This window comes from Centropristis striata, chromosome 21 (genome assembly GCF_030273125.1).
Source record: "Centropristis striata isolate RG_2023a ecotype Rhode Island chromosome 21, C.striata_1.0, whole genome shotgun sequence".
Lineage (NCBI taxonomy): Eukaryota > Metazoa > Chordata > Actinopteri > Perciformes > Serranidae > Centropristis > Centropristis striata.
The window spans coordinates 21384475-21402018 of NC_081537.1; the positions used below are offsets into that span (position 1 = coordinate 21384475).

Consider the following 17544-nt stretch of genomic DNA (forward strand, 5'->3'; position numbering starts at 1 on the left):
TTATAATGTTTAAAGCATTAATGCAGCCAACAGAAGTAAAAAGCTAACGTTTTGCTATAGCAACTTCAACGTCAGTACCGTTAGCTTCAGACGCTCTCCGACAAGCTAACCAGCAGTTTTGACAAGCTAGCAAAACTGTAGCCTAGCAAATAGTTTAATAATTATCTAAAATCTACAAGAGTCTGACAACCACTGCAGTTTCTTGTAGCTACTTGTTAGCAACCGGCTTTTTAAGGACACGTAAAAACTTTTTAAAAATTCACAAGTGGAGCGTTAATGCAGCCGGCAAAAGTAAAAAGCTAATGTAATGCTATAACGACTTGAACGTCACTACCTAGCCTAAAAAATTGTTAATTTACATAATCTATAATCTACAAGATTTTGCAAGAGCTCTGAAAAACATGACTAGAGGCTGTAAGGCGGACTAGTGAGAGAGCTTCTAGTACGTGTCCGGCATGATGATGCCACTGTAGTCTCACGTAGCTACTTGTTAGCAACAAGCTTTTTTAAGGACACGGAAAAACTGCAAAATTCACAACTGGGGTTATTTACTAAGGGGTTTTCTTTAGCATCTCTTCAGCTTGTGTTGTCCACAGATGTTATTTCAAGCATCTCACCACAAACACATTCGGTGTCCTCATTGAGTTTGAGAGGAGAGACCCCAGGGTGCTGAAATGCTAACTTACTTCCCGGTTCAAGAACTCATTCCTGTGGCTCCCTACTGTGCTCAAGAAAATCTGTTTCCAAGACAACCAGTTTGACTGATCCCTTCAGTCAAGAGTCAGTGAAGAGGGATATATATGTGTAAGCCCACCAAAGTGGATACACACACAAACATGCACAATCACATGTAAACACACAATCACACTCTCAAACACCCACAAGCTCTCACATTCTGCGAGCCACAGGAGGGATTTAGGTTGGAGGCAACATTTGGTTTGGCCTTTCTGCGGCCTCACACAACTTAAAGCACTCGTCCATCCCTCTATCCCTCACCTCCCTCCCCCTCTTTCCTTCCTCCCACCACCAGATTGTCACGCTGCCTCACGCTGCCAGCTCCCTCGCCAGAGGAGAGCCATGGGGGGCTCCGTCTGTGTGTTGCAGGGGGGCTGGCACGGTGCGCTCTGTGACACCATTTGGTACTAAGTCGCCACCACTGATCTCACACCCATCTCTAATGTGCATCTTCTCACACTCATCCTGTTTGTCAGGGTGAATATAGCCTTTAGGTGGCTGATTAGCCCAAGCGTCTTATTTGTGGTGTGAATATTTTGGGGAGCAAAAGCACTGGTCAGGGTGGTAAGAAACAGGTTTGTAGTAAGTGCTTAGCTTTTGATATGCTTCGTTTAAGCTGTCTGTTACATTGTAACAAAGCTTTATGCTTTTAGTTTGAAATTAACTAAAGCTGCGTTCATGATGATTTTTACAAAAGAAAATGTTCTTTTAATCCTGTTTCTCACAGCTTTCTATTTTCATATGTTTTGTGTTTTTGATGGTGTTTTGCAGTGTCTCTCTCCCAGAGGAGCCCCCCAGCGCTCCTCCTCAGAATGTCATCGCTAGTGGCCGGACCAACCAGTCCATCATGATCCAGTGGCAGCCTCCACAGGAAAGCCACCAGAATGGCATACTGAGAGGCTACACTGTCCGGTAAGATCCCTGTTCATCCTCCTCTATATGTATTGGTTTTTATTTCAAAGGCTGGAAGATGCATACATTCAGTTCAGGTTGAGCTTTGGATTCAAAACTGCTCCTAATCTTGAATATGAAGGGAAGATACTGCAGGAAAAGTTGCTCTCATCTACTTTTAGTTGTTGATTGATATGTTTATTTGTGACATTGAGATTTAGGATGAACAAAGATGTTGCGCAAATGAAATGACTGCCTTTTTTAAGCACACCATTCTTAAATCCACATCAGAATGTCCCTAATCCCTTTTAATATTGCTATTTTCCACTCTATTATCACATTATGTGAAGAGCTGTAATTAAGTCACATGAAGTATGTTTCAATTGAGAGTCACGGCAGTATTCATTACCACCACTGCATTTAAAAAAACAATTTATTTTTAGAGAAGAAAAGTTACATTTCATGACTTGTTTGACTTCAAAAACTTTAGCGACTCTAACAGGCAGAGTCAGCAATATGCCAAACTGACTGTAAATCCTGTAAACATGTAATTAGTTTGGTTTTCTGTCAGGCTTTTTATTCATTACATCCAAATGAAACAGCAGGTGTTTTCCAGACAACAGTCAGTGCTGTCAGTGGTTTTTAATTGCTTGTTTGCTGGTGCTTTGTCTCCCCCTAGCAGGGAGTCCAGTGAACTGGCTCCAGCAGCAGAGCTCTGTGTTGAACTCTCTTTGTTAGTAAACCGACAAAAACTCAAGTCCAGCATTCAAAGTGCATGTATGTGTGTGTCAGGTACCGTCTGACTGGGCTGCCTGTGGACTACCAGATGAAGAACATTTCCAGTCCTGATGTGACTAACCTGCTGCTGGAGGACCTCATCATCTGGACTAACTATGAGATCGAGGTGGCTGCCTACAATGGTGCTGGTTTGGGCATTTTCAGCCATAAAGTGACTGAGTGGACTCTGCAGGGAGGTGAGCACTCATATCATCAGTGTTAATGATCCAAGACCGAAGCTGATATGCTCTGTCTTAATTACCGAACGTGTCTCTATTTATATGTGTTAATTTCTGTTTAAATAACTTATCTTTTGAAGGAATACTTCACCCGTAAAATTAACATTTGAATCAATTACTCACTACATGTTACCTTGGAGTCTTTGTTTTTCTTGCATGCAATGAGCAATCAAAAAAACTGAAAATCCTTGATGAATTGAAGTAAATGGGGGGGCCGTGTTAACCAGCAGCAAAACGATGTCACTCACTTGCCTGTGCAAGAGAGATGATGTGGAAGTGTTTAAAATAGCAAAAATGCATGAGTGTGAGAAGTACTGAGCATACAACTTGATAAATGAGACTTGGATTATACTGCAGGAGTCGTGTGAGAGATTGTAAACTGATTATTTTATAGCTTTTTTCCGTTGTTAAACACAGCCCCCATTCTCTTCAATTCATCAAGAATTTTCCACCTTTTTTGGAGTCTTCTTGCACCAAGGAGAGATTATAGAAAAATAAAGTTTTCTTTCAAGGTAACATGGGGTGAGTAACTGATATAGAAATAGTCATTTTGCGGATGAAGTATTCCTTTAAGCATGGAAATTATTCATTAATGAATAAGACTGGGATGCAAAGGCAGTGTCTGAAAAAAATCTTCTAACGAGCATCAAGTTTATTTTTATCCCTGGCTGAAATCATCTTCTAAAAGCAAATGCTGACTGATGTTCAACTGCATTAGCATTGATTCGTCTTTGGTAGGACCACACAAAGGTGTGGCATCCCCCTGAAATCTATAAGCAGCTCACACAGTCACAAACAAACCCACAGAGAGCCCGGGTATTAGGTGTTAGTGTCATCAGAAAGAGAGTGATGGCGGTATCTGCCCTGACCTGTGCAGCAGCGATCAATACTGACATCAAAATAGATGCAGGCAGACTTCCAGCAGTCAACTGAGATGTGCTCTCACACCTTTATTTTCTGTCTCCCTATTTCTCCTTTTCCCATCTTTCTTCCCTTTTTTCTTCCACTCCCCGTCCATCCCAGTTCCCACCATCGCTCCGGGCAACGTGCAGGCTGAGTCGGTCAACTCCACGACCATCCGTTTCACGTGGACGGCCCCTAACCCTCAGTTCATCAACGGCATCAACCAGGGCTACAAGGTCAGTAGTTGCCGCAGTGCCGTCACCACCAGCCATCACGTCCATTGACAGAACTGTCACAGCTGAACTTGTAGTATCACATATCCTGTGTAGCGAGAGAGAGAGAGAGAGAGAGAGAGAGAGAGCCAAGGGGCATAAGATATTTGGTGCCACCGTGAACGATGGACTTTGTTCACCCATTTGTCAGTCGGAGGTCATTCTCTTTATCTTTGCAACCATTTTTCATATGTTTTATTGTGCAGCCGTGTGCACGTAATGATGAATGTCTTCATTATTTTGTCATGGGCTCTTGAATATAGTCCATCTCTCTGTCTCCTGTGTACACTTCATTGAAACAAATGTAGCCCACAGGGAATCATAAAGCCACAGCCATAGGGTAGTTCTATTTTTTCCTTGACTCTGTTGCGACTTAATTATGTCATCGGGTTTTTTTTTTCCTTCCGTCTGACTGTTCAATAGCTCTCCACAGGCCTTTCTCAGCTGGGTGGACGGAAGGGTCACTGTACAAAGCCAATCTGAATTTTAAATACCAGATTTCCCTCCAGGGAGAGACTTGAAAGGATAGTCCAGATTTTTTTAATTGAGGCTCTTATTTATAGTAAATGTATTACCTAGAGTACCTGGTAGCCGGCATGCCCCCAGTATGCAGGAATACTGGCATGGAAGCTCAGCAATGTACCGCTGTAGACAAAAGCAGTAAAACCTATATTAGCCACCAAAAAGGCACACCTAAAAAATCTATATAAGTTTATGTCGGCATTATATTTAGAATATTTTTATCTTTAGGTTTACGTGGGGAGACTTGAAGCCGTTCTGTGCTCTCTTCAAAGCCACCAAACTCTAAAATGTATTTTTATCTCGCAGAACAGGGGAGTTGCTGGTCTGTAGTTGCCTCGATCATTTAGATTGTTTTTGTTGAAGAGCATAGATAATGGCTTTAGTCAGTGTTGTAGTACTCGAGATCTTGAGACCACTTTCCGAAGGTCTCGTGCATTTTTACACGGTGTTATCTCGATCTCGGACAAAGCAGACTTGGGATTTTATTTCAAGACCGGTCAAGACCGCAACTGTGCGTTTTTGGATTTAATATCATTTCTGTGATTTTGCGTAAATCTAATTGCTTCGAGTACAACCAATAACATGACTCATATTTCATTTGAAATTGTTGTCACCGTTAACGGGTGTCACCCCTCCCGCCTACTTTCACACGCCCCCCTCAAAAGTGCATCTGAGTGACAGGAGAAAAGGCCGTGAGAAGATGTCAGCCAACTTGTCTGTAATAACATTCGGTTACCTGAACTACAAAGATGTATAAAAGAAAGAAAACACAGCAACTTGTAAATTCTGCAAAGCAACGCTAATGGAGACGGCTGGGACTGGTCTTAGTCTTGACTCGGTCTCGCCCTGCCTCGGTCTTGGTCTTGTCTCGGTCTCGACCCCTCACAGTCTTGGTCTTGATAGACCATGGTCTTGGTATTGACTTGGTGTCGGTTTAGGTGGTCTTGACTACAACACAGGCTTCAGTTCCCCTTGTGACGGCAAGCTAGAGCGCTGAAATGTTCGAAATATATTGGAAACTGATTTCGATTTTTGAGGTTGTATGTTTTGCTGTTGCAACCAACCACAACAGAACATGCTAAGCTTCTGTGCCTCTACTTCTGCTTTTTTTCTCCAAACTATGGGAATGTCGTCCACTTTAAGTAATACACTGACTATGATTAATACGTCTCCACTTGAAAAGATCTAAATTATCCCTTTAAGCAGCAGTGAGAAAAAGGCTGTTTTAAGGGTGATAGCAAGGAAGACTTTGAGGGAGAGAAGGAAAAGGACAGATAAAAAGCGAGAGTGGCAGACAGTCAAGTATCCATCCCTCTGACATCTTCTTGCCAGCTCTTTACTTCCCTGGAAGCTCCCGCTCTCTGGAAACTGCAAATAAACCCAATAGACCTGCCATTGGGACTCATTACCTAAGCACCTAATTGGTCGATCCAGGTCCCATTTGTAGATGCTATATGGTCTGCAATCAGCATGCATGATGGGATGCTATTATGACTCTCTTGAGCCTTGACTCTCTCTGCCTCTCCCAGTCTGTCTTAATGGAGCCAGTCAAAACCTCTTCAGGGCATCTTTTTAAATATATTTGGGAGAGCCACGATGCCAAATAACTCCTTCGAGTGGCTCAGGACTGCCGGAGAGAGACCCTGCTGTTAGTTTAGTGAGAATAAATGTGTAAGAATTATTACAGAGGAATGATTAGCTGCTGTCTGGGTAATTTTCTTCACACTCACTTTTTCCTGTCTGTTGTAGTTGCTGGCCTGGGAGCCCGGGAGAGACGAGGAAGTTTCTATGGTAACAGCGCGACCGAACTTCCAGGACAGCGTCCATGTGGGATACGTGACAGGTCTGAAGAAGTTCACAGAGTATTACACCTCTGTGCTGTGTTTCACTACGCCCGGAGACGGCCCCCGCAGCCCGCCCAGAGCATTAAGGACACATGAGGACAGTAAGTGACTTCTCTTCCACAGTTTTCTTTCTCTGGTGATGGCGAGGGGACACGAGCATCTCACAGTAACACATCCTCCGGGCAAGATCTATTATTCATGCAGAACGAAGTTGTAGAGAAGTGCTAATGACTGAGTATATTCTGCATCCAGCCAGGATCATCATAATTGGGACTTAGTTCCCTTGGAGATAATTGGTTTTGCTTTAAAAACTCGTAATTTTTGACAGTTCTTTCAGCGATTACCTTGTTTTTGCTGATTTGTAAACACATTTAAAATGTAAATGTTGTCACCAGTTTGTCCGAATAAGCCAGCTGATGAGACAATGAATGAACGAACATGAGTGTCTCATTTGCCCATCGGCTTTGCTCATTATTCTTATTTGTCTCGATCCAGCTCCCGGTGCTGTGGGTCACCTGAGCTTCACAGAGATCCTGGACACCTCACTGAAAGTCAGCTGGAGTGAGCCCGGCGAGAAGAATGGCGTTCTCACAGGTACAGTCACTTCACTGCAAGATCATACTCGTAGTGAAGCCAGAACGGCAAAACAAGGCAGTTTTTCCAAGGTGGAATTTGTCACAGACACCAATTACAGAAAGATTTTGTTTTATGTCGCTTTTTAACAACTGCTTGACCTCAATTAGGGAGTGCATTGCACACAGCTAATTTACTCTTTGTTTGTTGTTTATTTCATTTGCATCATGCACATACTGCTACTTAGGCTTATAAGACACCAAATGTACCCTTGCAGCAGCAGCAGTAAGACAACACTTGTCAGAAAATGATAAAAACCACCTTACATAAAACATTACATTGCAAACAAAGAACCCTGTCTCGTCCCCGAGCTGCAAATAAAAACTGTCATAAAATGGCAACACAACTCGAGCCTTTTATAATAGAAGAAGTAAGCAGAGATGAAGGGCATTTTAAACGTATAGCCCTTAAATCACCATACTGCATAAAAAGCAATAAAACATCAAATGGACTGTTTTCAGTCTCATCTAAATTACATAAAAACGAAGGCGTTGCTCCTCAGGGAGACCATTAAACCTGCTGTTTCTCTGGCTGAAAGTACCTGGATATAACTGTGCACAAAGAGATATTTTGGTTACATTTTTCTTCTTATCAGCCCCTCTTCTAGCTGTTTACAGTTTGGGTTTGTATCTTACAGTACATCAACTCATTCTTTATGCATAAGGAACATTCATGCTGAGCCTCACAAATGTGATGTTGTGGCAAGTTTTGAAAAATAAAGTAAATTAAAGTTTAAAATAAATATTTTGTCATGCTTGTCCAGGGATGTAAGTGCAATATTTCCAAATGAATTATCTTTCTGGTGAGCCACTGTTACTTCTATCCCAGTTTACATAACACTCTAACTGTATTCTTTACAAACTTCGGGTTAAGTACAAATGCCCACCAGTGGCATTAATATTCAAGTGTTTACAGAGATTGAGATTTAGCAGAATATTGCGAAGTGTTTTTCCAAAACATTTTAATGTGCTGCACGCTCCCAGGAGACAAACACTGACATGCCATGTGAAATTATTGATTTGGCAAGAAATGCTGCCTAATGCCTTATGCAATCACATGAAAAGAGCTGCTGGCCAAGGAGCAAATTGCATTAACTTTGAGAGGGTAAGCGTATGTGTGTGTGGGAGCGGGTGGAGGATGTGTGTGTGCAGGGAGGTATAATCACAGGCTGATTTAATTTGCTATATTCAATTTTTGATGAAGTTAATTTAATATTTCTGTTAGCTTGCCTCGTAGCATGCGAGCCGAGAGTTGCTATTGTAGTAAAACTGCTGTCGAATGTTCCCTGAGAGGATTCTGTGTCTGCTGCTGTCAACTCGTCTCTGCTGCTCTTCAGGTTACCGCATTTCGTGGGAGGAGTACAACCGAACAAACACCCGAGTCACCCACTACCTGCCCAACGTCACCCTGGAGTACCGGGTCACCGGACTCACCGCTCTCACCACCTACACCATTGAAGTGGCAGGAATGACCTCAAAAGGCCAGGGCCAGCTGTCCTCCTCCACCATATCCTCCGGCGTCCCACCAGGTCAGAAACCAAACAATCAGTGCAGATACTTAAAGCTCAGAGCAGCAAAATTACAACAAATACCTATTTTCTCCCTTTTTTTTGTCTAATGATATCAAGCCACATAGTTATTTGCTCACTTTATGAGATATCCGCCTCCACCTTGGTACATTTGAGGTGAATAAAGTTTAATTTGTGTTGCTCCCAGCGCTAAAAGTTTGAGTTTGAAAAAGAACAATCTCTTTGCAAAAACAACTTCCCAGTAACTTTGTCTGGACATTGCTTTAGAGACTGATTAAACACACAACAAGTAATTTCAGCTGCTCAATCAAAACAATAATACAAGACAGAGCTTGGTGACATCATTAAGTAGCGTGGGATCATGGGAGTTGTTGTCTCCCAAACTATTGCAATTTTTAAATTCCCTCGGTGTTCATCGTTCAGGAGCTTTTTTATTGGAAGCTCGGTTTTCTGCAGCGGTCTTCTCAACAGCCCCCATGATTAAAACCAGTAAAAACACTGAATGAAGTAGTTTCACTTGAAAAATCACTGTTTCTTCTGTGTTTTTTGGGTGAACAAAGGTGTCCCAGAGGGGCTACGGGTTGAGCTGCTGCTAACATTTGCTTAGCTTGTTCTTCTGTTATAATAAAATCCTCCATCCGATTAAAATATACTGTGAAAACCCACCAGGATCTAAAAAGTGTGTTGTAAAAATTTGGCTTAAACTGGAAAGAATGGTCAGTTTATGGCAGACAACCACAACACAGATGCATGTGCAAAGAAGATTTGAATATTGTTGGAAACATTTGGAATAACATAAGTACACAACACAACAAAATAAGATGAACAACCAAAATATTACAAAGATTCACTGTTTTTTAAGGTTTTTGAATGAGGAAAATATATATAATATGCCTTTAAAATGATTATTGAAGCGATCGATACCAATATATTGTACATATTACTTCTTAAAACACTGGATACTTGTTTCCCATAATGCAACTCAACCAATGGCATCTTTCATTAAAGCCTCCTGCCTCCTAAATGCCTTCTTTCAAACTTTACATCTAATATTTTTAAGGTAGGATTTCTTTCCAATTGCTGGGACCCTTCATTAAACCTTCCCTTCCTGCATATTTACTGTTTCCCATTAAATAAATCTGGTGAACACACTCTGTGTTGTCTGGCGCCAGACACACTGAAATCAGACCCCAGTCACCTCTGCTGGGCCCGAGCCAAAAAAAACCTCCAGATCTGTGGCACATCCCTGAAATAATAGCTCCCACGAGAGCGTTAAGGACAATTACAGTGTTTAATTATTTCATATTTGCAAAATTGTGTAATAGAAATACAATGTCTGCATCAATTACTGGAGGCGCATTCAGAGCCTGTACATCTGTGAATCCTGTGAAATGACAGGCTGTTATGTTGAGAGCGGCTTCAGAGCAGCAGTTATAGTCCCCAGAATGGTGATTACTCTCATTGTATATGTGTAAAGAAAACACCTGTGTGCCTGCAACTGTACCATAACAATCCACATAAAAGCCACCTCAATAATCAGTCATGCAAATGATTCAGAAGTGGTAATTTTACTATGGCACGTGTAATCTGCATTTCATTAGGGTTGAATACACCCGCATTTAAGCAATCTCGGAAAAAATTACTCAGTGTGCCCCTGGGGGTGATTATATCTTTTTAATATTAGGCCGCTGTCCACACCCCAATGTGCTACAGTTTGACATTAATATCTTCAACTAGGATTTATGTAAACTTTATTGTGCTTTGGAATGGGGATATGTTATGGTAGCTTTAATGTTTATCTCCAGGGAAGCACAAGGGGGGAAAATATGAAGAATGAATTATTTTATGCATAAGCACATTCTCATATATATCTACCTAGACACACAGAAACACTAAAACACCCCCCACCCCACACACACACACACACACACCCACAATCCATGATATTCATATACGCAAGAAGCCCTCCCGCTGTTCTTTGAATTCACCATTTTCAGATTTGTTTCCCCTCTAGGATTTCCAGGGAATAATCCATTCTTATTGTTTACTCAGCTCAAGTGTAAACAGTGAGATATCAGATTGAATCGTATCTCCAGATAACTGCAGTGTAATTGACATTCATGGCATTGTCTCCGCCTGTTTACTGTGTGTAAGCGTCTTTTCCAAATCTAATCAACTTTTGCTGTTTTAGCTCAAGTTGGGAGCACAAGGGAGAGGGATAAGTGAGATGGATGATAAATGCATGCGTGTGCAGTATCTGTACGGCCACAAGGGGGCGCTGGAGTAGATAGATTCACCCAGGCAAAGTCTGCACGCCAAAGCCACCCTGTGTGAGAGGACAGAATTGTGGCAGTTTAGTGCTCTCCAGTCATTCTTTCTATCTGTTTGCTTATTTACAGAGCTCCCCGGCCCTCCTACCAACATGGCAATTTCCAACATCGGCCCACGCTCTGTCACCCTGCAGTTCAAACCTGGCTATGACGGCAAAACTTCCATTTCCCGTTGGCAGGTGGAGGCCCAGGTGAACCAGATTTAGTCCAGAGCTGAAGTTCAAATTTCCTCAATCATGCTTTATTGCTTTTGGAGCCATCTTCCTTTATGTTAGATTGTTCCAAGATACTGACGTAGATAGAATTTCAACAGAAAATCTTATTGACTTCTTTTTCTTCAGAGAGGTTTGCAGTCATTGCACAATCTACTGAATTTGTCATACTCTCTGTTGTCTTGGTTTCAGGTGGGTGTAGTGGGAGAAAATGAAGACTGGGTGATGGTGCACAAGGTGTCCAACGAACCTGAAGCTCGCTCCTTGGAGGTGCCAGGTCTCAACCCATACACCTACTACAGGTAGCCTCCTGGGAACTGTGGCTGCTTCATTATATCTGTCTCTATTTATCTGTAATAAGCATCCGAATGTGACTAATTTTGGGTCAACAAATAGCATGTAAATGGGTCCAAACTTTGCATAAATGTCTAATTTTAATCAGTTTTGTCTAGACAGGCATCCTGCAAATTAAATTAAATTAAATTAAATTAAAATGTCCTCATAGAACCAGAGCAGCAAGCACAAACAAGCACTCAGTACACATAGCAGAACATGCTGTAGGCCCTCAGCACATATGATTTTGATCTGCTGTCACTAGACATGCAATACAATGGGCTTATTAGGGATGCTCATGATTTCCCAGTACAAACTAATGCTGAATAACATGGAAATGAAGCAGATTGTGACAAACAACAGATAAGGTGTGTCTGTTCAGTATCTCAGCTAATTTCAGCTCATCCCAGGAGCCTTATCTACTTCTCTGTTCCTTTGATATGGATACAGGCTTGTTATGGAGAGTGTGATTTTGAAAATTATTTTTACAGCACGAACATGATCTTTATCGTGCTGCAGTCTGCTTGTTTTCTATGATCACATTCAATATAACCAATGAGCATTTCACTGAGCCAGTCCCTAAAGGCCTTAAACAGCTATAGTTCTCATCTCTGTGAGATCAGTGCTGCCAGTTCACATTTGAGAAGAGCTAAATGCTCACGTTGGATGAAAAATTTATTTTTTTTGCATATTCAGGCTCTACTCATGTTCCATCTGTATTCATATTCAATGCTCTGATCTCAATTCAGATGCGATAAGCTTCATGTGGGAGGATGCACGCTGTGCTGCAATAAGTTCATTTCAAGTTGCCAGATTCTGAGCTTTGTTTTCTTTGCAGAAGTTTTCTTACAATGTTTAACTCCAAACACCAGGTTCCGCATGCGCCAGGTGAACATTGTGGGCACCAGTCCCCCCAGCCAGCCCTCCAGGAAGATCCAGACCCTGCCGGCGCCTCCTGACATGGCCCCCGCAAATGTCACCCTGCGGACCGCCAGTGAGACCAGCCTCTGGTTACGATGGATGGTGAGTAGAAATCTGCTACATTCTTAATCATGATTGATAGTATGCATTTTTGTTGTGGTTTGATTAAGGAGAAGAACAAGCAGAAAGGTGTTCCTTCAATGCATATTTAATCCACACAACATTGTATTCAGTTCTGGCATGCTTCAGAATGAATGAAAAGGTTACAGAGACTGAAACATCTTATATACTCATCGTTGTACGGGGCCAATTATTCTGGTACACTGAAGGTTGCTTAACTTTGTGCTTACATGGTGAAGTTGTGAACACAGATGTGATATATGTGGTCATGTGTGGTCAGCTTATATAGGCGTGTTTCCACTGAGTACTTTTTGGAAAGCAGCTGAGTGTTTTGGCTACGCCCACTAGTTAGTTCCCCTCGGCCTCTGTTTCCATACAGGTACTTTTGTAGCAGCTAACCAACGGAGTTCAAATGTGACAACAGACCGACACGGCAAGCAGTGTTGCCAACTTAGCGACTTAGTCGCTATATTTAGCAACTATTCAGACCCCTCTAGCGACTCTTTCAAAAAAACAACTAGTGACAAACCTGGTGACTTTTTCTGGTTTTATTGGAGACTTTTGGAGACTTTCCGACGTAGACGTTCCAACTCTTCTTAATGAATAGCAGGCACCGTCCCAAAGTACTCACAAGCTGCCCAGTCCCAGTTCTCTCCCAGCTGCAGCCAGAGCAGGAGATGTTAACCCCTCAGCGTCCAGTTTGCACCAGTCTGCAAATGAATAACACATGCGCGAAATCACCACCTCAACTGTATCCAATCAGCGTCGGCTAGTTAGTAGCGGCTCAGAAAGTACCTACCTGAGGTACCAGGTACTTTCTGAGCCGCTACCTGAGCCTCTAACTGGTGAAGTTGGGTGGATCCTCTCTCCCAAGCCACACCCATAGCGGTTCACTAGAGGGAAAAGTGCCTAATAGAAACGCACCTAATATCTTTCTCAAGTGGTCAAAGGCAACACAAGTCTTGTTCCTGAAATACACATTCCGTAGTATAAGTTAACACTGAGCTTATGGATACACAATGTGCAGAATTACAAAGAAATGCATCCTAACAGTGATGTTACACTATAAAAGTCTCAGTCTAAGTTCTTCTCCATCCTCTCTCTCAATGCTCCTGTCCAGCCTTTGCCCGAATGGGAATACAACGGGAATGCAGAGCAGGTGGGCTACAGGGTTCAGTACTCCCGTGCGGGCTCACAGGGCCGAGCGCTGACCCACATCATCGCTGACCGTCTGGAGAGAGAGTTCACCATCGAGGACCTGGAAGAGTGGACGGAGTACGAGGTCAGGGTCCAGGCTGTTAATGGCATCGGGATGGGGCCATGGAGTCAGCCGGTCCGAGGCAGGACGAGGGAGTCTGGTGAGTTAGCATCTTATCTGGTGTTTGAGGATCAGATTATAAATGATCCAACAGCAACAGCAAACTGCACTGCATCATTAGCATAACAAAAGCATGGCATTGTTTGCTTAATTACTCAAAAGCACTTTTTTTGCTCTGTCTGTGTGTGTGTGTGTGTGTGTGTGTGTGTGTGTGTGTGTGTGTCAAGGTCTTGTCAACAGAAAAACAAAGACATTAGGATTTATAATAGGCCTAAAGCAAGCCCACAGCAACACACACACACTCTTGTAAAATCACCATGACCATATTTTCATTGATTTCTCATAAAATGCACACTGATTACTTCTCTTTAACTGATTTGTGTGAAATATCAACATTATTAGTCATATATAGAAGTAACAAACACCACATTACCACATTTTAGATGTACAGTCATGGAAAAAAATATGAGACCACCCTTGTTTTCTTCAATTTCTTGTTCATTTTCATGTCTGGTACAACTAAAGGTACATATGTTTCAACAAATATAATGATAACAACAAAATAGTTTAATTTAGAAAGAGTTTAATTTAAGAGCTTATATCTAGCCATTTTCCATGGTTTTCTTCATTATGATTTTGGTAATTTGTTGTTATCATTATATTTGTCCAAGCAAATGTACCTTTAGTTGTACCAGGCATTAAAATTAACACGCCTTTGAAGACAACAATGGTCTAATATTTTTTTCCATGACTGTATGTGTCAGCAACTCAAATGCTCAGAAAGAGTCTTTTTAGCAGCCCCATATTGAAGCAAAAAACACCTCTTCTCCCTCCATGAGTCGGCTTTCATACGGCTCAGCAGACGCTGGCTAGTCAGGAATGGAACGAGTGAAGGAAGGGGTCTGAGGAAATTGAGAACACATGGACTCAAATGTGGAATTCCTGCGCTGCTTTTTCCACTCACTCCAGCAAATTCTTAGGAATCAGCGCATTATGTCCAGGGATGAGTGCCAAGGAAGAGAAAAGGGCCTATTCTTGAGTCTTTTTTTCTTTTCCAGCAGGCCTGGAGGGTATACCAGGATATCAGAGGCTTTGTGCAAACACAAGCACACATGATATAACCATAGCCGATTGCTCAAAGTGCAACACCTACACTCGCACAGTAAATACACGCACACATAGGGAGCATGACAATTTGATTTTTCAGAATAAATGGCAAACAATAAAGTATTGAGGCGTAATGTTTCTCTTTGTTTCCCAGTCCCCTCCTGTGGACCTACCAACGTGTCAGCCTTCGCCACCACCTCCAGCAGCATCCTGGTGCGCTGGTTTGAAGTTCCCGAGGCAGACAGGAATGGTCTCATTCTGGGCTACAAGGTCTGTTTGTGCTTTATTTACTGAGCAGTCAACAACCTCTAATTACTTTTTAAGCAATAACAGCTATTTTCAGGGAGTATACAAAGCGGCGGGGTGACAGTATATGAGGCAATTTCTCTTACTTTGTTTGCAAATTCCCTTTTTTCCCCCCCAACTTGTCTTCATCTGCTGTCTCCTCACTGGATCAGGTGGTGTACAAGGAGAAGGACTCTGACAGTGCTGTCCACTTCTGGACAGTGGAGGGGAACGCCACACACAGTGTCCAGCTGACCGGCCTGGGAAAGTATGTGCTCTATGAGATCCAGGTTCTGGCTTTTACCCGGATTGGAGATGGACGACCCAGTTCTCCACCAATCCTGGAGAGGACCTTGGATGATGGTAGGGACAAAGGATTCAAGTGGTTGTACTTGGAGTCAGACAATAGTTGTGCTTCTTCCATCATTCTGTGAGTAGGGCTGTGCGATAGATCGATATGTAAAAAATATCTCAATATAATAATATCTTCTCATATAAATATATTTATTTCAGAAAAAAGATTTATTTTCTATTTAATTTCATTGGCTAGCCTATATTATAGGCTTATTTAAGATATTTTTTATTTAAATGAGCACTTTATGGTGCTTTGATTTGTTTTAAAAAGGTACTCCTGTTCTTATACAGTATTTATGTTCACTTGTGACATGTCATATTTGGCTTTGACTTTGACTGAACATTTGCTCTCACTTTGCGATAAAAATATTGGGATATATATGTCGTATATTGATGTTCAGCCTAAATATAACGGGATATGACTTTTGGTCCAACAATAATCAGAAAGTAGTGTAAGAAGTTGGTTAACTTGCTAAGAATTTGATCTTGATCACTAATTTTAAGTATGGAATCTTCTGAGTTGTTAAGGTATTAAGTTCAAGTTTTCATTATATACAATGTCTCTTTCCTACAGTTCCAGGACCTCCAGTGGGTATCCTGTTTCCTGAAGTGCGGACCACCTCAGTCCGGCTGATTTGGCAGTCCCCCTCGCAACCCAATGGCATTATTCTTGGTAAGTAAAATGCAAGATCCTTTTTCTGTTTTAAAAAGTAACATTTTGTTAGAAAATCTACTTTAAATGCCTGTATCTTTTACCTTAGTGTTAGTAGGTGACCTGGAAACTACTGCAAACAGATCTTTATTATGATTTAATGTAGTGTCAGGCCCAGAGGTGTAGTTCCTTCTGATGTCTTTTCAACATTCTTTTGTAATCTTAATATCAAATCTTGTTATTTTCCGGCTGTAAGGGGAGTTGGATTCTCTTGTCAGTTAATTGGGGATTTCCTTGCAAGTGTTTGATTCATTATACATCTGTCAGATAATTTATTTTAAATGGTACAGTGTGTCAGCCCCTCACAGCAGCATGCAGGAGTACATCTAAGTGGAATCATTTCAGAAGCTGCTTGTTGCACAGTTTGTTTTTACCTCTATTTGTTACAACCCAGAATCCAAAAAAGCTGATAAAAACGTATAAAATGTAAATAAAACAGAATGCGATAATTTGCTTACCCAACTTCAAATGCTTTCATCATAGTTTTACTTCACCATTGAGCTCCTTATGACACCTCTGATAACTTCTTCTTGTCTCCAACTTCTCTCTAGCCTACCAGATCACATACCACCTCAACTCCTCCACCAGCACCACACCTACAGTGGACGTGCTGATCCCCAGCACTCGCCAGTACACAGTGACCAGCCTCAAGCCGGAGTCCGTCTACGTGTTCCGCATCAAAGCGCAGACAAGGAAGGGCTGGGGCGAGGCCGCCGAGGCGCTGGTGGTCACCACAGAGAAAAGAGGTACTCATAACTTACTTAATGTGTGGTGTAAGGCTGTATGAAAACAGTGCATGTAGCCACCATAACGTGTCATTTTGAAGCCTCCAGTTTGGTATTTTCACCATCACAGTCTTGGCTTTTTTGCACAAGAAATCAAATCAAAATCAAATCAAATAGCCTTTTTTGTCATTTTAGAGTCAATTATACAACGAAATTGGGAGTGCCGCTGCTTAGGGTGCATAGTTAAAGCAATCATAACAACAAAACAAACATTATGAGTAAAAAAATATGGTAGAACACTGAGCTAAAACAAGGACATGTGATGTCTTTAATAAATATAAAAACAGATAAATTACCACTTAAAATACTACAAATGGTATAGATGAGGTAGATAATGTGTTGCACGTATTAATTGTATTGCACATATCAGTTTTATTGCACAAATGGGCATTTAGAATGCAGTTTTTGTATCCTGCTTTTTTACTATCCCATGTGGGTGTTGAGCTTTCTGGCAGCCCAGGGAAAGAAGCTGATTTTCATCCTGCTAGTTCTGCATTTCAAGCTTCTGTACCTCCTCCCAGAGGGCAGCAGGTTGGGCAGGGGGTGACCTGGTTGGAGGACGTCAAGTGACCATATTTAGATAAAAGGGTGGAGCTGAAGAGGTTACACAGGTTACCAGCCCAGCAGGGCCAGTCTAGCTAACAGTTAACTGTAGTAATAATTGAAATGCTAGGTTTGGCATGCAAAAAACAGGCTTACAACAAAATGCCAAAATGAACAGCT

The 17544-nt window shown here is 41.8% G+C and overlaps 1 protein-coding gene across 1 annotated transcript in view; it reads left to right on the forward strand.

The window, feature by feature from the left end:
* sdk2b (sidekick cell adhesion molecule 2b) overlaps positions 1-17544 on the forward strand; it is a 327715-nt gene that overhangs the window by 276983 nt on the left and 33188 nt on the right. Inside the window, exons 16-29 of the mRNA XM_059324690.1 lie at positions 1507-1647; positions 2419-2600; positions 3666-3781; positions 6089-6284; positions 6679-6777; positions 8153-8344; positions 10744-10865; positions 11079-11188; positions 12092-12242; positions 13381-13618; positions 14840-14955; positions 15144-15333; positions 15899-15997; positions 16588-16782. Of these exons, the coding sequence (XP_059180673.1) occupies positions 1507-1647; positions 2419-2600; positions 3666-3781; positions 6089-6284; positions 6679-6777; positions 8153-8344; positions 10744-10865; positions 11079-11188; positions 12092-12242; positions 13381-13618; positions 14840-14955; positions 15144-15333; positions 15899-15997; positions 16588-16782 (2147 nt within the window). The remainder of the gene's footprint in view (positions 1-1506; positions 1648-2418; positions 2601-3665; positions 3782-6088; positions 6285-6678; positions 6778-8152; positions 8345-10743; positions 10866-11078; positions 11189-12091; positions 12243-13380; positions 13619-14839; positions 14956-15143; positions 15334-15898; positions 15998-16587; positions 16783-17544) is intronic.